The following is a 27,094-nucleotide window of genomic DNA, read 5'->3' on the forward strand; positions in this document are numbered from 1 at the left end:
TTAAAGTCCTCAATAACCTTGCCCCCTCATACCTGACAGACCTCCTCAAACGCCACTTCCTGTGTCGCCACCTCAGATCATCAGATGCCAATGCCTCCTGTCCCCTATCACCAAGACCAAGCACCGCACCTTGGGGGACAGAGCCTTAGCCATCGCTGCCCCAACTCTCTGGAACTCTCTACCTCCAAAGATCTGCAACTCTGACCCACTCCAAGCATTTAAAAAACACCTCAAGACCTTCCTGTTCAAAAAAGCATACAACACATAACCTCTTCTCCCGCCCCACCACTGTCCTCATTCTGCTGTATTCATCTGCTTTATTTTTTATTTATTTGTATCATTATTTTTGTGTAAAGCGACTTTGAGTACCAAGAAAAGCGCTATACAAAACCTATCAATTATTATTAGCATGAAACTACATTGTCTAGCGTTTTGTGATTTTTCATTATTCTTTTAGTGGATTGTTTTGTCCATGTGGCCGTCTTATGATGGAAGTAAGAAGGTGATGGAAATGGAAGTTCAAGGAAATTTGGCTTCAAGTCGAAAAATACCGGGAATCATTGGCCGGGGGAAACAGTGTTTATGAAGCAGCTTGCAAGATGTGCAACATATAGTAGCTCTTACACGTGGGATGTATGGTTGATGCTGTGCAGAAATGGTGTTCATTTCCCTTTGTGTGGGTCTTCAAAAGTCTTACATTTCATTTCTAAAAATGTGTGCAGCAACCTTGATTTAAGAGTTGGGTGGATCATCGCAGTGGCTTAACCCCCCGCCTCAACCCTGGGCAACATGTCCTCGCCCAATCTCTACTCCCATTTCCTGTCTTTCTTCAGCTGTCGTCTGATAAAAGCGAAAAGCCACAAAATAACTAAAGAGCTGGGGATTAAACCTCAGTTGAGAATGTCGGGCAAAGCTTGTATGAAATGCTTGTTCAAACTTTACCAGTCTCGAACAAACTGGACCTTATTCACCTCAGCAAAATGATTGCAAAGCTGCTGGTGTTTATACTTGACTATCTAAGACACCCATCCATCCATCCATCCATCCATCCATCCATCCATCCATCCATCCATCCAAACTCAAAGACATTTATCAGATCATTCATTTCACCATGTTTCCTGTAGTTTCACTCTGCACCTTTAACCATTAAGACAGAAGCCTAGTTTATCACTCCCCTGTCTGTCTCTGAGTGTTTAGCTTCTGACCCTCATCACCTGGCTGCTCACCTGAGCTCATAATAATAACAGACTGGTGTCAAAGCTAACACAGATGATGTACGCTGCTGTCAGCTGCCCTTCCTGCCCCAGTGACTGTCACCTCCTTCTCATTTCCCCTGTCCCGCTCTTCCTCTCTTTGTACCTCTCTCTCTGCGCTCTGGTAGCAGAAAAGCTGCATCCTTATAATTCTCCCTCTCAAGACACACTCTCACAAGCCCATAATGATGCTGACATTTAACACAACACTGCGGCGTTACTCAAGCAGCGGTGCACAGGGTCAGCTCATTAGAGGGCATAATTGATGTGGGGCGCACATCCCAACCTGCCACTGATAGAGACATGGGTCAGACGGCACGGTCTGCAATTTAACAGCAATAAGGATGCTCAGTGTCAGTCAGTTTCTGCGTGGAAACTTCACAGTATGGCAAACAATTTGTTGTGTTTTGACATTTTAATGAGGAGAACGTTTATTCCTGGGATATTTCAGGCAAAATGTTTGGACCACTGGAAAAGGAATAGCAGAAAATAGGTGACGAATCCACAAATAGTAGCATCCACTACTTAAAAAAAAACTATATTTATATCATTTGATTACATTAGAACGTCAGAGTTTGGTCGATAAAACAAGTCAATACTTTATTCTCTATCAAATCAATGATATAAGGCTCTAATCCTCTCTATTTGTAGTTCCAGGAACACTGCTTTTCAAAATAAGAAAATGAAAAGTCAAACCTATCAAATTCCCAATCATCACATCATGATAGAAACACAAAGACTGACAAAAGTCTCTGCCACTCAATTCATCAGCATCCTAATTCACAGCATACATGAGTCCCTGACCTTATGTACTTCTTGCCCCCCCCCCCCCCCTTCTCTCATTCATCCATCTCGCCTCCTCCTCCTTCCCACACTCATCTGCTCATCGACTGCCATGCTAACTCAGCCTCTCCTCGATCCATCCCATCCAGCCTGAGCGTTTTCAACTGGCCACCCACTCTCTTCCTCACTTTTCTCTCCTGCTTTCTCATCATGTCACCCTTTTCATGCCAAGTGTTCAAGCTGTTGTCTCTTCAGAAGACAACAGCGCATTCTTCTGCATGCCTAATAACGAGCTTGATTTCTGCATGTGCTCGTCTACCCATGTGTGCACATATCTCACTTGAAGATGTAACACGTACCTCTTTGCACCAGCATGGTGACCTCGCTGCCTCTGGGACATTTGCTGAGCAGGTCCACCACCTGATTGTGGCTCATACTCTGGACGTTTCTCTTGTTGACCTCCATGAGAATATCCCCTTCCTTTAATCCGCGGCAACGTGGATAGTCTACTATCTGCTTTACCCTCTGCCCTCCTCCCGTCAGGCTGTCTGCAATGGTGAAGCCAAATCCCTTGTCGCCCTTCTCCATGTGTATGGTGATGAGCTCAGGTTGGGTAGCTATGGACGAGGCGAGGGTGACCACATCACTGGCGGTGTAGCCGTGTGAGCCATTAGACGCCACATCAGCAGAGGGGCTGTGTGGCCGCGGATCCCTCATGCCGTTAACCGGTCCGGCCTGGTTGGATGGCGAGTCAAACGTCTCCTGTCCATTGACGATGATAGGCTCCTTGTCCAAGATGGCCACTGAGGTCACCAGGCTTGTGTTGGGGTCATCAGGGTCAAAGGGCAGCGGGTAGCCTCGGCATAAAGCCAAGTCCACCATGGAACCGATGGGGATTGATTGGAAGATCTTCACCACTTGAGCGTGGGTGTAGCCTAGCACAATGGTGTCATTCACACTCACTATCACATCACCTGCAACAAAGACAATAACACTATTAGTGACATAGACTTCCACAGACTTTAGAAAACATGAATGTTGTCTAAGTGACATCACACATTGGTTTATGAAGCCCACGACATTGTGACTCTAATTTGCTTCCAGCTATTCTAGAAACAGGCACAGACGTGGAGCAGACACCTGACAAACCGCTGCAACCACGCCCCTAATTATGGCCAACATATGCATAAATCTTAGCCTTGATATAATTAAAGTTCTAAATTGAAATTCCACTTTTTAATGTAGTCATTCAACAACCGCACCATGGCTGGTGTAAGCCCTCAAACAGAGATACACTGTGCCTCAATTCCAATGCATGCTGGGATTTGATGCAGCTCTCTGCAAACCTAAACTGCATGGCCCATTTCAGTTGTCCTCCCTAAACCCTAAACTTTCGACCCCTATTGATTTTAAAAGAGCTTTTGCAGCGTTTAGCAGTGAGCGCAAATAGCACTATCAGACTAATGGTGGCTATTTAAAACAGGATTAAAATCAATGAAGCTGAAGCAGAGGTGTTACTTTTTATTTCAAACAATCTTCTATCTTGTCAAAATGTCCCACCAACATAACCCATGATAAAACTACACCAACAGTTTTCTTTTCAGGCTGTTATGCTGGTAGCAGCTAACGTATCCTAAACTTGCTAGCCTCAAAAAAAAGGAGAGAAGCAGGCTACTGGGGTCTCTTTAACCCCACCCATAACTCTAACTTCCCTTCGTCAGATTCTAAAACTTGTGGGCTACCGTCTTGGTCGTGCCCTAGAATGACTCCACTAGAGGCGATTTATCTAACTTCATGCTGCTCCCTCCAGAGTCACAAAAGGCTTTATCAAACTTTTTTTCCAACATATGCAGTGGGGCTCCCCAAGACCTGTGATGTGTAAAATTCCCTCTTTAATTGAGTACAGAGACTGTGAGGGCTTCAAACGCTGTGCGAGGATTTCACCAGAATCTTGTGAAATCCCGTTATTCGGAGGGACATTTCAGTGCACAGTAAAATGTCATGCTGATGTATTACTGTAAGACCAGCTCTTCATTATTTTCTCCCTGTTGATTAGTTAATAAGGAAAATTATAGCAAAACACCATGTAGTGATATCATTCCACTACAAATAGGTGCACAACATAATGCTGTGAAGCATCATGTGTTTTATTTAAACAAGTAAACGTCTTCATGTGATTACAGTAAGATTTGAGGATTTTTCTTGCATTACTATCTACAATTCCTCATGCAATTGTGCATTGCATTATGGGCTATTTCCTGAAGCAAGGTCAGCACAGTTGCAGACTTATAGAAAGTTTGCATAAAAGGCTTAAGAAATCAACTGTGGAGCCCTTGAGCACTTGAGGAATTCACCGTGTGACAACCCTGAGCCCTTTGCTGGAGTGCACATCAAACTCTGTACGGTGTATCTGGACTCATGAGAAGCACAGAAAATGGATGGATGTAGTGGTGGGACACTGTTGTGTGTGTTGTTGAAAGAAAACAGTGCCCCCTGTGGACTGTGGTCTTGTACTGCACCTGTCTCCATCTTGCCGTCCACAGCTGCAGGCCCGTCCAGCACCAGACTTTTGATCTGTAGGAATTCGTCCGGCTCGTCACCTCCGACCACCGTGAAGCCGAAGCCACGACGACTCTTCTTCAGCATTGTGTTGATGAAGGTTCCTTTCAGCTCTGCTGGGTTTCTGGTGAAGAAAGGCTTCCCTCCTGTAGAGGAGCAGGGAAACAGCTCTTATTGTCAGGTATTTGACTTTCATCATTCTAGAATGATGAGTTGTGCAAAATCCTCATCATAATTATGTGTCTGCATTGTTCATGAGGAAAAAACCTACAAGCTGACAGCTGAGGATTCTGACTATGAAAACTGAAACATTCACAGATTTGAGAAGTTTCAGGTTGTTTTTCTTTTTCTGATACCTAGACTGCTGGAATAGTTTGACATGAGAGCCATTAGGTCTGCATGCAATAAGACAACTGGTTTGCCACTTCCAAGTAGAAGACTCTTCAAAATAGTTGGTGGTAAATTAAACTGTCACATTAGGAGACGTCAGCGAGTCAAAAGAAAACTGAACTAAATAACATATCTTTGGACAACAGTCAAAAGCACATAATACAAAACACAAGCAGTATCAATGTGTAAACTGTATCTAGTAAACATGAGGATTTACGTTTGGCTCCTGCAGGGCCGGGAGGTAGAGTTGGAGGGCCCTGAGGGTCCCTGTAGGTCTCCAGGTGGTTTGGAGCGTAGTTTGCTAACGGTGCCGCTGCTGAGGAGTGCTCCTCTATCCACTCTGCACAGATACAATCACACACACATTACTCGATGTAAGACAAACACAAAGATGTATTGGCATGCACACAAACACATGCAGACGTTACAAACACTGGACAGCAACACACGAGAAGACACAAAGCTTTCGGCACAAACTTTACATTCTCGATTTTGCTCCTCAATCATAAAGAATTATGTTACATCTCCTCTATTTGTGCAGTTGGCTGAACTCAAGAAACTGTATTGATTCATGTAATATGAAAAATGTACAGTATATTTACAAACTTGGCAGTGATAATGAAGCAAAGGTAATATGCAACAGTTGTTCATTTTAGAAAATTGAAGGCTATGCAGGTTTTTTTTAAACCCTGACAAAGTACAAAGAGATTTCAAGAAAGTGTGTGTTTAAATAGATATGGAAGAACTTTCAGTGTTACCAAGAACATAATAGATAAAACCATTTTGCTGAAACACTCAGTCTTTTTATCATCCATTCGACATTAAAGTCTGCTTTCCTTGGAAAAGTATTAGTCACACTGAGTCTGTGTGTAATGTCTATATATCATCTCTATGTGTGATGCTAATGGCATTAATGATAGAAGAGTACCTTTATTACTTTTATTAGACGTTTGTCACAGTCTGTCCAACTCCTGACTTTGTTGACGTACGGACAAAATCAGCATGCTACACTGAAATAACTAACCTCCTGATGTTTTCAGAACACCAGCATGCACCTGTCTCTCCCCTGTCCTGCAGCCTCTTTGCCTTCCATCCACCAACTTAACATCACTTTGTAGAGTTTTCATGATAAAGCAAATTAAATGATCAAATACGAATGATATACAGCTGTTATGATTTAAAGTCACGTACATTAAAATCTAAACACCAAAGACAACACCAGGGCTTGGGTCAGTTAGTTCTAGTTTAGTAAAATTGAGTTCCTGTGTGAAAAAAAAAAAAGATGATTAATGAATCACTTTTTTAATTGTATGTGCCATGTTTTGACAAATTGGTTGAAGTTACAAACAGAAACCATGGCTTTTTGACCCAAACCCTGGAGAGCACTAGACGAACTAGAAGGACACGACACTCAGACACATGAAGAAAGAAAGAAATGGTGCCGTGCCAGGGCAGGAAACGAACCTCGAATATACCGCTCACCTTCTGGAGGCTGCGGCTGCTGCTGCTGCTCCAGGATTTTCCGACGCCGCGCCTCCAACACGGGATTCTCATACTGAGTCTTTCTGTTTATGTGACTGAGGCAGAGAGAGGGACAGGAAACAAAGAATACAGTAAGTTAAAGTTTATAATATGCTCTTTTCAATATGACAGGCATTTAACATGTGTCTGTATGTCTGTTTCTCTTTCCGAGTTGACGTGTAGTTTACTTACTCTACATAATAAACCCCGTATACTGGGTCTTCTATCCTTTCCCATCCGGGCGGCAGCTCTGAAATACACAAATCACACAACTTTAAAGAAAGAGTAACACCTTTTACATTTGTTTATGAGCAGAGCTGAATGATGGGGTTGTAAAAGAGTGCACAAGATTTAAAAAAAAACTAACTATGGTCTCTGGAAATGCCATCAGAGGCTAACATTATTTCACAGTTTTTCCTAACAGTTTTAATGAGAGGCCGTTTCTTTTATATGTTGTTTTCATAAACATGGTAGATGACCTTGCTTTTTTTTATAGCAGCTTTTCTCTGATTTGAATTAACTTTTAAATTCTAAAAAAGCATCAAAAGCCAAAAGATTATCTTAGACGACAACTAATTTGCAACAGGGTTATGAATTATGTTTCTTCTTGAGCTCAACGAGCAGATTTTTAGCTGCCAATGACTCACAAGACCTTAAAACAACAACCTTTTTAACTCTCAGTTTTATTACAATTGTAAAAAGTATAATGTTTCCACCCAAACCGACTCTCGTCTAACAGAACTAGCTGTGCCAGTAGAGATTGTGTTTTATTATCAATCAAGCTAACATGTCTGATGCACCAAGATGTTAGTGTTATAATAAACTACATTATGACCTGGATCGCTCTCATGCTGCCTTTATTATTACGCTCATTAGGACTAAAACAACTCACAAAAACTTGTGAAAACAAACACCACTTTCACAACTTCAAACAAGACTTCATCCGAAAAAAGGTCAACACACAAGAGGAGTCCAAAACTTCAAAAACCTCCAGAGCTGAAATCTGTAAACACCCATGCTTACTGTGGACACACCCCACCACGCCTCATGGGAACAGGCGTATACAATACCACCTCACCCCTTCTCAATGCATCCGGTTTCAAACAAAGACATTACCTCCTACTGTTACTGTGGGCTTCTCCCAGGTCCAGTAAACTCTTTTATGAGAGACTGGATTTCACAATCAATAATCACAGACTGTCTGCAACTGAGCAGCCGGCAATAATAACAGCTTACAGGCAGACATTCAAGGCCCTGTTTAAGACTGAGCTCTGGTTACATTACAGAGTTGTTTGTGCTGCCTGCAAATGGGATGAGAACACAGCTGAGCCACAGTCTGTGATCAACTGAACTTAAGTGGGTTGACCAGAATCTGTAGCAAGACATCTGTATTAGACCAAATTCATCTAAGATAAAATACTCCTATTGTCCCTGCTGGGAACTTGTATTTGTCATGGCAAAACACATTCATGCATATCTTAACACAGGGGTTCCCAAACTTTTCAGCCTGCGACCCCCAAAATATAGGTGCCAAAGACTCGCAACCCCCACTGTCCCTCAAAGTGATTTAATGTAGCTTCATTTAGCTGGTCTGCAGAAAATGACCCTACCTATATGAGCATGTGGCTGTGTTTCCTGTGTTGTTATGAATTAACCTACTGCTACTGATGCTTTGGATAATTAACTGTTCACTAACCCTAAACTTAGGAGTCATCTGGCAAAAAGAAAGGCAGAAAACTCATTTAATTTTCTACTTTCAAGGTTTTATTTCAAGTTTAGCTACTAATTTTGTTGACATATTGTTTTTACAATAAATCGGTAAAATGTACTATTTTTTGATCACTTTTGTCATTCAACTTTTTTTTTGCATTTTTCTCAGTATTTCTTTGTTCACCACAAGTTAACAAAAGTGTTATATAAGTAATACAAAACCAACAAAAAGAAGAAAATTAACAGTACAAACAAAATGGAAGATAAACATAAGAAAACAAGGTAATAACAAAAATGAGTAATAATAGTAATAATAATAAATATTTTTGGATAACTTTAGAAAAAAACATCTGGAAGACATCTCACGACCCCCCCATTTGTGTCTTGCAACCGACCCCCCAGGGGGTCCTGACCCACACTTTGGGAACCCCTGTCTTAACATATAAAAAAAGACACAACCTGTTGATGCTGATTTTAGGATTAAAGGCATAGGCATGATCCATAATATATGGCAATAACTAGCTTTGGTCAGGTTCAAATGAAAGGGTTTTATTTACCATCTCTTAAGTTAATCATCTCTGTTCTGCAGTAATCCGGAGAAACCCCATTCTGCTTCAGAGCTGCTTTTAAAAGTTTCAGTCAAAAACAAAGACACACTTTTTATATATACAATCGTAAACAAATACATAAGAAACACATTCAATCCATCACTGACCTTATTCTACTGTTTCTATTAAAAAAAATAGCATTTTTTTACACTAGTTTGCAGTTCTCAGTAATTTTTTAGACATAGCCTAGTGCTATGAAGCACATCACCACCACCACCATTAGACATTAGACATTATGCACATCTACTCTCAGCTGCCACAGGCATCTATCATTTCCTGACTTTCTTGTTACATGCGGAATTTGAGCTATTACAAACACACAAATATCGTACCATTGCTACACAATGCCACTTGTGGTATTTTTTATTTTTTTACCCTGCCTCAGAAATCTCTCCACCGCAGCTTACTGACAGAATTAAAAAGGCTTAATTTTCAAACCGCTAGAACATCAGGATTCTTACTTTCACAGTTGGTGGAGCATTTCTAATAAGGACAGGCCTTTACAGTGTTATCTTACCCAGATCGGCCTCCAATTCCTCTGTATGTATCCCTTCTTCTCCAATGTGAAAGCAGGATGAAACAAAGAGAATAAAATGAAGAGTAGAAGGGATGGATGGCAGGAGAGAGAGGGGCGTAGGAAGTGGAGGAGTCGAGAGCAAATAAAGGATGAAGTGACAGTCCAGAGAAAGGTGAATAGGGAAACACCTTAGTTTCAGGTTTGAATAAACAAGTAACAACAACATTTCAAGAAAAAACAGTAATGTAAAAAAAAAAGAGTGCAATGTGCCACTTTGTGTTTCACCACTTGATGGAGCAATTTAGCAATCTGTGTTCTGCATCCTGAACTGGTAAACTGTCATTAAGAAATGATCAGACATTTCTGATTTATTAGGGAATTGTTTCCCAGCTTCTCCTGTAATGACAGTTGAGAAAGAAAACAAAAACAAAATCCTGAGCTTGCGCAATGGCACATATACGTGACATGCAAAATCAGCATCTAAAAATTTAAAACAAAATTTGCCTTGTAAATATGCCATCGACAAATAAAGAAATTTACAATAAACACTGAGTTTGAACCAGGAGCACGCTACTAAAGACCTCAAGCAACTACTTTTGATTTGTATACCACCACATAGAAGTGTAAATTTACACCATTATTACATAAATGTGTGTTGCAGCTTACCATCGTCATCACACTCTTCCAGAGGCCTGGAGGCTTTGTCTCTACACCGAGGATCCAACCATGATGTGGTCTTTGTGTTGTGGCTGAAAGAAAACAAACAAGACAACAGCACAATTGAACAGGGGTCGTCAAACAGACACATAAAAGCACAGCAGGGGTGCATGAATGCATCAATAAGAATCAAAGAGAGTAAACCGCGTCAGCAAGTTTACAGAGGACAGCATGCGTCTTCTGCGAAAGAGAAATGAGAATAACAGAGCAGCACAGACAGGAAATCGACACTAAAGAGCCGGACTTTTTCCCTCTATTGTAACACAAGAACATGCTGTAATTCAGTGATAGCAGAAATGAACATACAAGCTCTGAAAATACACAGCCATGTCCGGGTCGTGTGCCTTTGCCGTGCTGCAGAGAGGACAGAGAGGTGGAGGTAGTCAGGTGATCAGGATGTGATCTCCTTTAGAGATCGGGACATGCAGGGATTAACAGGAAAGCGGTTGCACCCAGGGGGCTGGGCAGGTTGTGCTGGGGAGAGGCCTAAAAACCAAATCATTGGGGAAGACAAGCCACTGGACGAACAAAAGGGATAATAGTGCAGGTAAAACACACAAAACATTAACTATAGTATGAACTTATTGCTTGTTCAGGCAGTGCGAGGAGTGTGTGCTGCAGTTCCAAACTGTAAACCGCTGCATGTTGTTGATACATACTCTATGAAGTAGAGCTCTCCACTCTCAGTGTATGCCATCTCCCAGTTTTCCGGCAGCGGCCCGAGCGGGTCTTCTGGAGAGATCTGCGGTTCTGCGAGCGTCTGTTGCCCGCTGTCCGAGGTGGAGGTGGCTGCATTGTTCAGACCACAGGATGGAGCATTGTCACGTGCGGGGTACGGCCGGAGGATGCCGCCGCGGCTCTCGTCCGGGTCGCTAGGGTTACCTGTGCACAACAAAGGAGAGGGGAAGAGACTACGCACTAAGGATCCTGGATAACAACAACAACAACAACAACAGGAACAACAACAGGAACAACACAGAACGACAACACCAAAAAAAAAAAAAAAGAACAGAAAGACAGTTTATGTCTCATGCATGCAAGAGAAAGAGAGATGAAATCAGCATACCAGTTAAATCTGGTTACTTTAAGCACAAGTCACGCAGATTAACCCACACTGAGTGCCCTGTTATCGCCTCCCCCCCTATGTTTGGTATGGTTAGTTTGGTCCCGCCCATTTCTAGTGTACTGAAAGGGCCCCAGGAATATGCTAATTATTTCAGCAGCAGTCTTTCCCAAACTCTTTTTGACCCCCCTCCCAGCACCTCCCTGTTTTACTTCTCCACCCATAAGCCCCTCTCTTTTGAAGCGAGCAATCCCCACCCCCCATCCCTGCTCTCAGCCCAATTCTGGTCCAGTGTTTGCCAGCACTTCCGTGGGCCTTTCAGGGTTGATCAAATGCTAATTCAACACTCTGGCAGGCAGGCAGAGGGACACAGAGAGGGCATAGATACAGCACTGATAGAGGAATTAAAAACACACAAATTCTAGAGCTTGAAAAGAAAGAAAGAGCTCAAAGGACTGAGGAAACAGCAAGGCTTTAGGTCAAAAATATCATAACTGGATCGGTTTCATTAATTTCTAAGTATAAGGCCAAAGTTATTACCAGGCAGATGAAATTTTAACTGAAATAGGCAAAGAAATGTATAGCAAGAAAATACTGTTATCTCATGGGGCATTGCAATAACACTTTATGAATGAACATGCAAGAAATAATGTAAAGAGCTAAGCTATAGAAAACAGGTAAGAGAAAATGTGAAACATGGAGAGACAACAACAAACTAGGGATGCACCGAAATGAAAATTATTGGCCGAAACCGAAAAACCGAAAAAAAGTATTATGCCAATTATTAGTCGCATTGCATTTATGGCTATGACTGTGTGCTAACCTCACTAAAATCAAGGATCTCATTGAACATATTAGATAACGAGGGTGCATGCCCCTCTTCTGGTTCAGTGAGACTAGTCCTTTTTCTGCGCTCTGTTCTCCTTCTCCTGCGCTGTGCGCTTCTCTGTCTCCAAGCGGGTTCTCCGCATCCATCGCGGCCTGGTTAATTTCTCGTGCGCGCTACATTTTTCCCACATCAAAGTAATGATCTTTATAATGCAGATCAAGTATGGTTGCGATGAAGTGCAGAGGATCCGAATAGATCTCAGTGAAACATGTGCTGACAGACTCTAAGAGTGTACTCTTTATTGTTTTCACTCTGTGGTCCGTCTCAACCTCTTTGCTTAGAAGACAATTCTTTGCTTAGAAGATAATTCGGTAGCCGAATTATCGGTGCATCCCTACAATAAATGTTGCCTGTTTCCCTGTAATCTACTTCCTGCCCCTCCTCACAGGCAGGTGGCAGTGTTTGAGGCTCATAGCAAAAGAAAAATAGGCATCACAAAGGCATGATGTAACCTCTAGACACCCTGCTCCATACAACAGGGGAGGAGAGGATGGTAAACATACACGCATCAGCTCCCTCCTTCTGTATTCTTAATCTGCACACACATGAAACACACTCAGACACTCCTAAACAAGCATCCACTCCAGAACTAACACATGGCAGATGGAGAAAAGCACACAGGCACAGAGAAATGGAAGCTGCAGGAAAAGGAAACTTCAGGCACACAGCGACGGTCTCACCTGTAAAACTGTTGTTCATTTCCGAGGCCTGGTCGTCATCGTCGTCGTCAGCAGGCACTACTCGGGCGTTTTGCATGTCATTGTAGGACTTGGTGCGCTTCGGGGTGGACTGCTGAGAGCCTGCATCACTGAGAATCACTGTCCCAATGGTGGGCTGCCTGGGCGGCTTGGGGGTCCCATAATAGTTACCTAGGCAACAAGAAGGACATTAGCATGCTTGAGAGAGAGACACACAGAAGGAGGGAGAGGGAGAAGTGTAGAGGGAGGAAGCAGGGGATAAAAAAAGGCAGGATCTATGAAACCTCCTTAATCTAACACTGAGAAGGAAAGACATAAAGCTGGGTCACAATGTGACCACAATTTGTGGAAAAAAAAAAGCAGCTGGTAGGAAAAAAAACAGCTCTAATTTGTGTTTTTAAGGCTGAAGAGCGTTATTCTCTGGACGCTAAAAGCATACTGTGCAAAAACAATGAAGCAGCTCACAGCAGCCAGCCTGTTTTAGCAGCTTTGTCTGACTGAAACTGTTTTAGTCAGCGGGGCAAACAAATAATTTATCAAGAGTTCCCTGGCATATTATAAATCATGTATCCATGTTTTCTCTGTATAAAGACAGAAACAGGCTCCCTTGATGTCTGATGCATGCACCAAGAGATGGCAACATTTAAAGAACAACATTTTGTGGCTACTTTTTATTCGCTTTCTTGCAGGAATAGAGTATATGAGAAGAACAAGCTTCATTAAATCTGTTGGTTAAGTATGAAGCTATCAACCAAGAAGCAAAGCGTACCATAACAGTTAGGGATGCACCGATCTGATCCTGGTATCGGATAACGGCTAGATCGGACTCAAAAAGCTAGATTGGATATCGGGGAAAAGGGGTCGATATATAGTGCCGATCCATCTGGTAGATCTATTCATCCCAGTTCTATGCTTTTCTGTGTTAACAACAGCCATGTACACGTCTCCTACGTCATCAGCGCCAGTCAGTCTGTGCATTTTGCCCGGTGGAGCATGATGGAGGATAACTACAGAGGCTCTGCAGTTTAGGTGCATTCCATACTACTTTTACTAACAACTCCGCCGGAAACTTGCAACATGTGCAGCGGTAATGTTTCGACAGATGGCAGTCGCACTGAAAAAAAAATGGGAGCACAAAGGAGGAAGTTTACGTGAGCAGCAGCCTATTGCAAAGAAGCCTTCTATTAATGGATTCAAAGTGTGAAAAAAATGATTTAATTGTTCCGGATCCTTGAAATTAAGGGATTCCAGCCTCTGGTTTAGCACTTGGAACCCAGGTACAGTTCACCATCAAGTCAGAAAAGCCTGAAGTTGCCAAAACTTGGTTCTATCCTGACACTAAGGATTAGAGATTGTTAAATCAAGAGCAGGATCTAATCGGCTAGTATCGGTTTCGGCAGATACCAAAGCCCAGGTATCGATATTGGTATTGGGACCTAAAAAGTAGGATCGGTGCATCCCTAACTAATCCCATAACTAGGGGTGCAGCGGATCAAAAAACTCACGGTTTGGATCGGATCACGGTTTTGAGTCACGGATCGGATCATTTTTCGGATCAGCAAAAAATAAAAAAAAAAAGAAGACAAGACAAATATAACTTTCTTCCCCTATTATTTTGTAAAACACTTGTAAACGTTTGCCCATTAAATAAAACAACATTCAACTCAAAATGTACTGCACGTGCAAAGCATCCTATCTATAGGCCCAGTCCGGCCAGATTCACTGCATTCCATGGCATGGCAAGTGAAGGAGCAGAGGAACTCCAAAAGTTTCACTCAATTCTTCTTTCAATCACTGATTTTCACCGTCCACTTTTCTTTGAGCTGCAAACTTGGAACACCGTTTTTGTGCATTCCAGGGTCCTACAGCTGGCAAAGTGCCAATATGCGAACTGCTCTAAAAACAAAAGTGAAAGTTAAAAATTGCACTTGCAGCATTGGACTCTGAGTGACCCAGTTACAGCCTGTCTGCGTTGTGAGTGTGGATTGAACATGCGGTCATCATGTGAACACGCGCAACTTTTTTTTTTACCATCAACCAATCCGCGGACCACGTCCGTGCCGAACCATGGAGAGGCATCCGTACGGATCACGGATCAACAATGATCTGTTGCACCACTACTAATAACAGTTCAAACAGCTCTCCAAGTTCTGTCTTTAGTTAGCTACATCCCTCTACCAGTCAAATCGTGAAGTATGAAGATGGAGTTAGCAATCAGTTAGCATAGCCTTCAAACAGATAACTAACCTTTAGCCACCTTTAGTACAGATTACTAAAGGAAAACATGTTTTTTTTCTCTGATTTTAAGGAGTTATAAAAAGACGCTGCTTTGTTTTCTTACTGAGAGTTTCATATATCGTAGTCTAGTTTAATTATAGGCTACAGTTAGCAGCTGGTAAGCTGTCCACAAAACAGATAAATGAAGGGTGTCTGAATTATATTTCAGGCTAACATAAAAGTTTGGTTAATTCAAATAAAATGACATGATTTGTCATCTTTTTAACTTTAGTGGTGCTGTTGGGCACTTTATGTTACCTTGCTCAGAGCTAGGCTACAGTTAGCCGCTGTATCCAGGCTTTTATTCACAAGCTAACCACCATCTGGCTGTATTTTCATATTCACAGTATTGTCATGTAAGTGGGAGTAATCTTCTTGTGTAACTCTCAGAAAGATAGTGTGTAACCTAAATTTCCAACATGACAAACTTTTCATTTTCAACAGTTACAAACAGTCACGCATGCTGATGCACGTCAGCTCATCTCATTTTCTCCCACTTTCTTTTTATTGCTGGCAAATGAAATCGACAACATTTCATAAAAACACACACTCTGCAGGAAAATCTATTTGGGTTACATATTATATAAATATGTCTACATAATTAAATATCTATTAAAATAATCAGTTACAATTTAATCTGCCTCTGGTTGTCTGGATGGCCTCAGACTCCTGTGGACAGGTATTTGACATTGTCTGCGTGAAAGGAAGGAACGTGCCAGCACAGAGCAGAACTGGTGCCAAGCAGATTAATGTCGTAACATTCTCTCCCGGCTGCATACACACGATCTGACACACACACACACACACACACATCTACAAACACACACACTCACACGCACACACAGGAATAAGACTTAGCCCTGGCAAACAAACCCAGGATGCACAAACACACACATCCACCCACGCATGTTTACACACACAGGTTTGTGTCAGAATGAGACTTACCGCTGCACAACAGTGTCCTAATCAGAGTGAGAGGGGCAGATGTGGAGTGACCTGCTGTCTCCTGGACCCCCCCCCCCCCCCTTCATCATGCATGCACTATCTAAAAGTTGATTACTGTGCTATGCTCACTATCTCTGTGGAGAATCAGAATACCTGCACTATCATGACGCCAATTCAGTGCCAGTTACAATCATTATCATCATCCTCACCGTCATATGTTCCTATTTCCAGTAGTGTGCCACTCTCCTCCAGCTCTAAGAAGTCCTCCACTGACAGGAAGTTGTAGTCCACCCCGGGGACCTCTCCGTCTCGAGGGGGGCGGGTTGTACCTGAGGGAAGGACAAAACAAACAAACTTTACTCAGCTGCCAATATCTCGTTAAAATTCAAACCATGCTCTTACAGCTAACTGAAGGTGAAATTATATTTTTCCTTCTGGCACAGCAAGACTTTCAATATGCATCTTAAACTCAGGGACCCTTTCATTAGCGTTGAAATGCAGCCAACGGCCCAAAGTTTGTTCAGATTTTATTTTAAGATGATGACCAACCATAAGAGAGAGTTTCCAAAGCAAAAGTAAATAATATAGTTCTGAAATCAAGAGGCCGTGATTGTTATCCACTGCAGTGATTGAAAGCAAAGTGACTAGCGAGTGGCTGTGAATATTAGGAAGGCATCTCTAAGTCTTCGCTCTGCCTCATGAGAAACTTCTGCCTGCGAACTCAGAAGATGAAATAAAGGTCACCTTAAGCAATGTTACTGATACTGTTATCATTCCATCACTTTCTTTATGGTGAGTGTGGAATGGTAAAACGCACCAGGATAATAGTGTTAAAGTTGTTTTACTTAAGTTGGTATTGATTGTTAAAGCTGTTTCGTCCTTGTTATGACTGCAGTGCTCAACACCAATGCTCTCTGCATTCTTGGGCCCTGTTAGGTGTAACAGTAGTACAATGAAAGCTTTTCAGGCTGAGGAGGGATTCTTTCGAGTCCTGAGAACAGGCAAAACGAGAGATATTGAAATGCAGGAATCACACATGAGAGGTTTGTTTAGATTCTTAATCAGTTCTTTGATTTCACATTCTGCTAAAAAGGTAACCCAATATTCGAAACTCTTGTTGACCTCACTGCCTCAGATCTGATCCCTCATTTTGGGGTTAATGATTAGTGGTCTGTGGTGTTTTTACTTTGTAGCAGGAACCCTCTGTTGGAGGAAGCTGACACTAGACAATGGAAACAGGGGCTATTGTGTTTCAGTCTATACAAAAAGAGGATGAGACGACAGGCCAGATGTTTGACGGACGCTGTAACCCATCTGTCATCAGGACAGAAGTGAAAACATGCACAAAGTATACATGGATATACGCACACAGGGGCACAATATACTCTCACATCATCCTCAAGTTAGACACATTTCTGTGTGTAAGGCAATACCTCAAACTGGGTGACAGCAAAGTGGTAACAAAAGTAAATTCACTTTCCACAGGGAAAGAAATCCCAGAGCACAATGCAATGCTAGCTTGTCTGTGAGGATGTACATGTGTACTTTAAGCTATCTGCTTGCACAGCTGGATTTGGTGCATAAGCCTGCTAACACTTATTAGAATTAAAAATAACCTAAGACTAAAGCTAATGGGAATATCAGTGGTTTTTAGGTATTTAGTGATAAACCACTTAATATATAAAACATGGATGTAATGACAGTCATCCTATTGGAAATGCTGACTGAACTGAACTCTCTCAGTCTAGACCAAGCGGCAACCTGCGGTCTAAAAATATGAGTCCAATGTGGAAGTGTAAAAAACTGCAGTTCATTGAGGAAGTACCGGAAACCACATACACACCAATTCAAAAAAGGAAATCTTTACAGCAGAAATAAACATGTTTACAGCATGGTACAAAAGACGAGTGTAGTCTGGATAGTTCATTTTTCGATCGGCACACTCTTTACGGGCGATGTCTTCCAATGAGAGGCACAGCTGACTTGATTGACAGGCAGGAACACTGTAGCTGTTGGCCAGGAGGCTCAAACTCCGCCTCTTTACGTCACAATTGCTCGACAGCAGCAATATGGCTGCCGCCGATGATTGGCCTCCAAACAGCGCTTCAGAAACAGATGGGTGACGTCACGGATACTACGTCCATAATTTATACAGTCTATGGTCTAGACTTGGGCAAAGAGGTAGAGCTGAGATGGGGTTTTAGCCTCCTGGTAAAACAGCTACTGTACTGCCTGTCCATCACCTTAGCTGTGCCCCACTGTATGCAAATGTATGTATAACTCTTACCCATTATATTCTCTTAACAGCTGCATTGAAATTAAACTTTTCTCCCGATACAATGTGACAAATATCTGCAGTTTTTGGGACTTAGGCACTGGCTTCATTTCTCAACTCTTGAGATTGCTGCTTGAGAATTTGACGAAGTAAAAACTTTGACCAGATTCAACCAGCTCACTGCACACAAAATTCATATCACCAAAAATATTCCTCTGAATCATAATTTTTACGACAACATTTCTGAAATCTGCAACACCTTAAGTAGATTATGAAAGAGCATGGAAAGCCTTTAACTGGTGGATCTGTAGTAAATGTAAAGGGGTCATCATCAAAGTCACTATGGTTCATCCTCTGAACACCATGCATATAAACATTGATTTTAAAGCAATCCATACAATATCTGTTGGAATATTTTAGTAATACTTAATATACTTTAAAGCCGAAAGTGTAAACCCTTGGTTAAAATCAAGGGACCAACAAAGTGATTTAGATTCATCTTCTAGGCACCATGCATGTCTTAAAAACATTTTTGTTTTACCCTTCACAAGTTGTTGTAAACAACATGATACTACCCATTTTCATGGGTCCACCAGCACACAGAACCTCATATAGCTCTTACAATCTGTGACTGTGCTCTACTAAACAGGTGAGACGGCTCATACTAACACAAGACTCTTTCTTGTTCAAGTGTTTATCTGCGTCACTCCAATATGCAAGCTTACACTCCATCCCTCAGGATACATCCTACCCACAAACACCTGATAATGAGCAAACCTTTACATCAGTCCAGCACCTGCACTGCACTCTAAAAAGCAACTTGTTCTCTTTTTCTTTCTGCTCTTTGAAACTACTATTCAATATAAATTGAAAAGGAAAAATGTAGTTGACATAAAGACAGATTTGAGCAACAAAACAATTGCCGCGTGTGAAAATAAAGATATATCATCTAAGTGACCGCTTGCAGCAGTCAGCACAGAGCTGCTTTGTATGCACCTCAGTGGATCAGAAGGAGATGAAAGCAGGGTTGTCTGGGAGTTTGAGTCATAGGCTGGGTGGTCCCATGGTGGGAGATGTTTCTGAGGCTCAGTGTGCTCTAATGACGCTGTCTGCTGGGCGGGGAAGGGAGCTGTTATTCCAGGCTATTCCCCAAAGTGGACGGCTCTGATAGGATGACTAATTCTGGTGTGCCTATATTACAGAATATTGAAGGCGAAACACTGCCTCATTAACGCAAATCTTTTCATCTTCTGTTACATCACCATATTATGTTAAGCATAAAACAATTATTTTTCTGAAAGCTTATTCTTTTAACCTTCATGGTTATTTGAGTGCTTTTGCATCAACGTTGAGGAGTCAATTCATCAGAGAACTCTGCAACTCTTTCAAAAGGAAACTTTCAATCCAGAAGTTTGACACTCTGGGTTTCAGGGTTATGTAACATGATCTTGTTTGTGCTCTGCATCTCTATGAAATCTTGCATAATTTAAAGGGAATATTTTCAGAACAGTAGCATGTCACTGTTGATGTACTGGAGCAATCCATCATCCGTGCCCACTCTGACGTATTTTAAAACGTCAGCGCCAGGATGCCCGCTCATTGTGGTTTAATGTCTAAATGCTAAGCTGCAGTGTTTCCATGCAGAGGGGACCCATTGCAGACTCCAACTTTTTTTTATTTATTTATTTATTTATTTTTAATATATATATTCTTTGTAATTATTGTACTGTACACCTTCTTGTTTGCTGCTGTAACTCCATGAATTTTCCCTTTGTGGGATGAATAAAGGAGTGTCTTATCTCTTTCTCTTATCAACTGCAGCAAACTGGAGCAAGAACAGAAAAAAAAAAAACTAAATACAAAGAATACATATCTCTTCAATCATGGCCAGTGAAAGCACCAGACCAAAGTGTGTACATTACGTGCAAATAAGCAGAACAACAGGTAAAGTAATATTCAGGTATGCACAAATGTCCTTACTGAAAATCCAAGAAACAGCAAGATGTCCATGGGAACAGATTGAACTTCACAGATACAAAATGATAGTCACTTTAGTAGTAGTCAGTCAGTCAGTAGTGACAGGGTCTATTTAGATAACACACAATATCAATAAGTGATCAATATTAGCACGTATCTGCAACTCATTTTAGAAAATCAGTAAATGTTCGGTCTCTTAATTTCGGTTTGAGGTTGTTGGGGTAAGGTGACTCTGACGCTGTTAACATAGGCCCTGAAAACATTGATGGTATTTAGTTGAAAAATTAAGGAAGTGAAATATCAAAAATAGATCCAAAAGATTTGTCTTGTAGTAGCCAGAACAGCACTGTCTATCTCACAGTCTATCATTTTCATTAGGACGGTGTCCACCATATTGGGATGTGTATTGACCAGCTTGCCCTCGCTAGTCAACACCCGAGTTATTAGTCAGTTTAACCAATCAAATAACATAGATTAGAGCTGAAGTGCAGGTCATATGTTGTGTCCACCTGCCACTGTCTGAGGCTGAAGCTCGGATAGTGACTTGACCACTCAACCAGAGAAATGAGTAACCAGCACAGGCACGTGGATGTTAACCTGCAGGGAGGACCGAAGGCTGGTGGTGCTGGGTCTGCTAACATTAGCCACACTCAGTAAACCAGTCTGACATTGTTTACCAGCTGACTGTACTTAACAATGATGAATAACTTGTGCTCAACTTTGACCGTTTTCTGAGCGTTCTCCCATCAGTTGGTTAGTCAGAATTTGATTTCATATTTACATGACCAAGGAAACAGTCGCTTAAGCACATTGCTATCCAATTTGGCTTAATACAGGTAGAGATAAAGTCTGAGCTATGATGGTGCTAAAAAATGTCAAATCTTTGACAGTTGACACGTTACTATTGTGTCATGGCATATATTGTTATATTTCCATGCCTACTACACAGCAAATATTATACAACAAAGAGATAATGAGCATATTGATGGTCAAACAGCTTGGGAGAAAATTACAATTAGACAATTGACAACTTGTATTAAGCTGGACTCAAAAAAAGACAGTTAGACTGCTCTCAGTGTGTGACAGCAGCAGTGAGGTTAGACTCGTCTCCTTACTATCACTGTGATTGTCTCTGTTGTCTCTGGCCAGAGAAACAATGACCCGGCCTTACTCAGTCCTGACCCTGGTCCTGATTAACTAACTTCCACAGACAGCCATCAATGGGCTCCATTCTCTCACTGTGAGAAACCAGCCAGAGCATGCATGAATGGAGAAATAAAACACAAGCGTACTTTGAAACATCTCTAGATTTAAAATGGCACCAAAAGCAAATTACAATAAGCTTTGTTCAGGAGAAAGTTGTGTCATTATTAATCCAATGAACAAATCAGACTGTATAAAAAAACGGAATATTTGTTTACCTTTTGAATCTAGTTATACAGATAAGAAAACCAGTACAAAGTTTTCATAAAGGCTCAGAGTTAGTTGGTAGCATTACAAAGCCAGTGTCTTACAATTCTAAAATAATTCTGATTATTGAGCACAAGTGACAGACTTTCTTGCTTCCAGAACCTGTGATATTTCTTTGAAATGCTGTGAATAAATCCCTCTGTGTTCTGCCTCGTGCTTTGTTGTGCAGTTAGAAAATCAAATATGACAGGCCCTGGTGGACTTCTGCACGCTTCAAATCTGCTCTTGAAAAGCCACTTTTGCACACTGCAGTTCAAGTTTAATGGTGTCAGTGGGTATGATTATTCAATAAAGAAAATGACACATTGCTTTTACTGATGGCATTTTAACATTGTCTTAAATGTGCCTCACTGAAAAGATGCTGCACACGTTCCAAAACCATTTACTTGAATGGCTCAGCACTTTCATTAAAAACTGCAGGGTAACCTCAGATATTTAGCACCATGAGCAATTTCCAGAGGGTGTAGGATGTACAGTAACGTAAGCTACGTCTCCAAATGGTGTTAAAGTGATGTTGTATATTTCTATCCACTTCAGCATCTTTGTGCTGAATATATAGAGTAGTGGTTCATGTCAACTACTTGCATCTACCAACACCGTCTGTATCATTTATGAATAACACATCACACAGAGAGGTAGCTTTATATAATAGTGAGAGTCCCAGGCTGTTTTATGACAGCTTGTTAGAGAAACACCAATCAGACGTCATGCACATCTTACAGGGAGGCTGAAGTCTTCACAGAAGCTCCTTCCTCAGAAAAGTCAAAATTCTAATCTTCAGCCCGGGCTGAAGTCTCCACGGGGAGTCAGAGCTTGGAGCATCTTCAGTGATGGTTTAAGTATTTGTCTTAAATCCACCAAATGTGAACACCAGAACTGCATTTGGTTAAACCTGAGAGTTCTACAGTCTCAGAATATATTCACTGTACTGCTTCTTGTGTGATTTACTGACAGTAATACTCTCACACTAAAGGTTTTCAGCTATTTCACAGTAAAGGCTTCATCATCAGTTTTCATGGAACACAGTTAAATTTAACAGCGGCTAATTCCAATGACTATAAAAAAAAAACACGTTTAGGATCTGTTCCACTTAAAAGGAATAGTCCAGTATTTTGAGAAATATTTTAATTTGTTTGACAAGTGAGTTTAATGATCTACACTGACTTAAACACTCTATACCACTCTAATATCCAAGGCTATGAAGCTAAAGCTAAGGGCTTACGAATTAAACAGAGCATAAAGATTGAAGCAGCCTGATTCTGCCCCAGGTAAAAACTAGGGGTGTTCTGAAGTGACTCATTTCTGAGCTGTTAAAACAGGAATGTAAATCCTGAATAGCTGATAGGACTAAAGGTAAGACAACACTCAGAAAATACTCAAAAGTAAGCACAAAACTAAACACGAGATCACAAAAATCTGTAGGTAAACAATGTCAAATATGTTTGCTGTATGTGTGTTAGCAGGGCGAGCAGCATAAGCCTTCAATCCACCTTGCAGGTTAAGGTTGTCCACATGCCTGTACTACATGCATTGCTCCAGTCAAGTAACCTTATGCCAGTTTAACCAGAAACAGCCTCAATGCAACGTTATATCCCAATGTTTGCATATCAAAATACTGGTAAGAGGTACAAGACGCAATCCGTCATCTGTGCTTGTTTACAATCAGCCTTTACCTGGAGCTACAGCCCTGGCTAGAGGCAGGTGGATGTGCAATCATATTTGATTTGCATTTTGGGCCTACAAAAATAGTTAATTAACAATTTCTCTAACCTGCTAGTAATTCTTCCACCAACTTGCTGCCAAGTAACAAATCAAGGCTTCACTATTTAACATGTTATAGATTGTTAGTTTAATCTCAAGGTATAAAGAAATGATTTTCATGAGGTACAAGGAAGAAGACAAGTGATGATAATCATCATCAGAGTCTCAGCACAAAATAAACACACTTCTTTCCTTAAATGTTACAACTACATTACCACTCTATTTCATAGCAATACATCCAACTTTTGATAAGAAATCTCACATAAAACCACAAATATCATCATCATGGAAGAAACTAGAGGTGAAATATAAGGATCATCAAAATCACTGTGGTTCATCCGCTGGGAACAAAGAAATGTGTCGCTCATTTGAAGTAAAACTTTCAGGTTGATGAGTTTTTTTTAGTCTGGACAAAAGCAAATGACCAACATTGCCAACTCAGAGGTACTGCTTTCAGGGGAAGGAAAACACTAAATATAGAAACCCACACAACTGCAACTAAATAGGAAGGCTTTAGACAATTTAACTGTGGATACAACTTCCCCAAGATTAAGTCTTATGTGATTTAGTATGTTTTTTGAGATATCTGCTGTCTGCACCAGTCTGATTTGATTTACAAATAGCTTACAATATTCTCTTATAATAATACCAACCTCTGTGTTACCAAATTATAACCCGATACCTTCAGATCAACTGTTGTCAAACATTCATGCAGCTATCTTTTCAAATAACAGCGTCCTGATATTCTTTATGACGATGATGATGGTGATGATGTAAATCTGTTCCTGTCAGAGATTGTGCTATACTGTTTATGCCAAGGTTACAATCATTTTAATCTCTATGACTGTATTAAGCTGTTGCAGGCCGTGTTACAAGTCAGTCAGCTGGACTGCATCCATAATGTGGCATAATGCTTCAAAAGGAAAGAATAAATCAGCAGCTATATACTTACAGCTCCCCTCAGTTACCCTTTACTTTTTATTGTATAACAAATGAATAGAATTCTCACTGTCCGCTTAGCATGCCCCCATTAGCATCGTATGTCCCTCCCACCATCTCTTCTGTGGATTGCCTCCTTTTTGGTGCCATGCAGGCTCACTACGTCACCATTAAATCCCTCTCCTCTTTCATCTCCAACTCTCAGTGGGAAGTTTAAGTTCTCTATTTCCGTCTTCCTGCTTTTGGAAATATTCTTAGGTTTTAGTGGGTGGACACAGCAGTAGTTTGTACATACAAACAGCACCAATCATGGAAGAAAGGTAGAGGCAGGAATCTATTTAATGGTTGGACGGCAGGTGAGAGAAGGAGAAAGTGAGAGAGGATGTTGCAAGTACAGACACATGACACACACAATGGGGGGTGGGAGACACGGACAATCACCTAATGGGAACATGGAATCCCTCACGACACAAACAGCCTTAACTTTCTCCCTTATTCTCTACTCTTGCTGTTTTACAAACACACACACACACACACACACACACACACACACACACACACACACACACACACACACACACACACACACACACACACACACACACACACACACACACACACACACACACACACACACACACACACACACACACACACACACACACACACACAAAAAGCAGCTCTGGCTAGTTGTGCAGCACATCTTTGTCCTGGTTCTCACATCTCCACTTTCATGGTGTCTGGGTATCGTGTTACCAAGTATCTCACACTCACTCTCTTACAAGGGTGAAGCTGGGTATGTGCATGCATGCGTGTGTTTGCGTGTGTTTGCGTGTGTTTGCGTGTGTGTGTGCGTGTGTGTGCGTAGTGTGCAGTATTGATCCTCGACGGCTAAAAGGATAAAGGAGTCCGTGCAGGCCTATCCTCCCCTTTGTCACGTTATCAACATGGTCTCTTATGTGTCATTCCCTGAACAGGTTAACCTATCTCCCAGTGCACTCAAAACATACCACAGCTCAACCAGCAGCCTTTTAACAATTGCTTCATGGAAAATAAATAATAAACAAAAACTAAAATATGTTTATTATCATTGAATTCATTCAAGATGTTGTTGAGTCAATAAAGCATCATTAAAATGTCTGTGCAGATTTAGGGCCTGTGTCCATCATCAGCGTTTTTTGTGCTGGCAGCGCCTATTTTCTGAAGAAAACAAATGCAGTTTGGCGTTTTCAGTGTTCAGCATCCAAAATGCAAAATCACCCATGGCGTCAGCTGTATTTTGTGGCTGCACTCACAGCTCTCTAATCATAACTAAAGATACATTTAGAACACCACTGCGCTCCTCTATGTAACTTCTTCATCACCACTCAATGATGGCGGAAGGCTGTACAGAGAAGAAACAAACTACTGTTTTTTTTAGGCACAATTTCGAGGCTTTGGGTTGCTTCTGATGTACAACATGATTTTTTCAATTGTCTTTACGTTTTCTTTGTAAAATGTCATTTAATAAAGGTAAATATGAAGCATACAGCAACAGTAAGAACCAGTGAGAAGTGCTTGATTGGCATATTTTTTAAATGTTGGACACCATTTACAAAAATACAGAAGTTTACAAACTTGTGAGTCAGCACATGAACTAGAGGGGCTTTCACTCTGCTGGGTAAAAGGCCAATAAACGTCAACAGCTGTATAACATAGGTACGAGCTTGGCAAAAGTGGAGGTTCCAGAGACGAGAAGGACGAATTGTGTTGGTTTCTACGAGCTGGACAAAACTCCCAAAACTAAACCAGTTGTTGAACCAGCAGCCTAGATGTTTTTGAGTCCTCTGATGCTGCTATGCGTAGCTACCCTGCTGATGTTCAACTGGATGGAGACAATGAGCAACGTTAGCTTATAACTGTTCTTATATTAACTACCAATTGTAACAGAAATTACCTCATAGCTGTATTATATCTATTAGGACTCTGTCAAAGCTCCACGCCATCATGGACAACATCCACTACCCTCTCTATAACATGCTGGTGGAACACAGGAGCACATTCAGTGTGAGACTCATTCCCCCTAAATGCACCACAGAACACCACAGGAAGTCGTTCCTGCCTGTGGCCATCAGACTGTACAACTCCTCCCTCTGATGACTGAACTATATCCTGTACTCCGTGCAATAACTGTACAATAACTGTGCAATATCCCTGCCACTTTAACATTATTGTATATATCTCCTTCATTCCCAGCGCTTCTGTATATTATTTCATTTGATTAAATTTTATTTTATCTTTATTTTATTATATTATATTATATTTTTATTTGATCTTGAATTAATTTTATTTGTATTTATATCTTATTTAATTCCTTCTTCTATTAATATCTAACTTTATTACATACTGTTTATAAGAGCTCTGTGATGCCCGAATTTCCCTCCCTGGGATGACTAAAGTATCTCTGATTCTGATTCTGATAAGTAGTTAACTACTACTACTGTAATGAGTCTAAGCAGCTCTTTGTTCTGGTTACTGGGTTGACTGCATTGCAAAATAACCACTCCAGGGTTTAATCAGAAGCAAGCCGAGACCACGTCTTCTTGGCGATTTCTGTTTGTTTGTCCTGTTCCAAATCAGAGTGCAATTGCTGTGTTCACACAACGAACCCTGTTATGGAACAACTTCTCCAAACAACCAAGGTTTGAAAGCACCCAAAAAAAAGTAACTTTCTGTACCTGAATATTAATGACTTATAAACTA

General features: G+C 41.2%; 1 protein-coding gene across 1 annotated transcript in view; it reads right to left on the reverse strand.

Annotated features, from left to right (window-relative positions):
* Positions 1-27,094, reverse strand: part of LOC117821488 (membrane-associated guanylate kinase, WW and PDZ domain-containing protein 1-like) — a 109,240-nt gene that overhangs the window by 25,178 nt on the left and 56,968 nt on the right. Inside the window, 10 exon segments of the mRNA XM_034695806.1 lie at positions 2,396-3,010; positions 4,556-4,741; positions 5,203-5,325; positions 6,468-6,562; positions 6,699-6,756; positions 9,342-9,377; positions 10,008-10,090; positions 10,718-10,940; positions 12,691-12,879; positions 16,140-16,259. Of these exon segments, the coding sequence (XP_034551697.1) occupies positions 2,396-3,010; positions 4,556-4,741; positions 5,203-5,325; positions 6,468-6,562; positions 6,699-6,756; positions 9,342-9,377; positions 10,008-10,090; positions 10,718-10,940; positions 12,691-12,879; positions 16,140-16,259 (1,728 nt within the window).

This window comes from Notolabrus celidotus, chromosome 11, assembly GCF_009762535.1.
Source record: "Notolabrus celidotus isolate fNotCel1 chromosome 11, fNotCel1.pri, whole genome shotgun sequence".
NCBI lineage: Eukaryota > Metazoa > Chordata > Actinopteri > Labriformes > Labridae > Notolabrus > Notolabrus celidotus.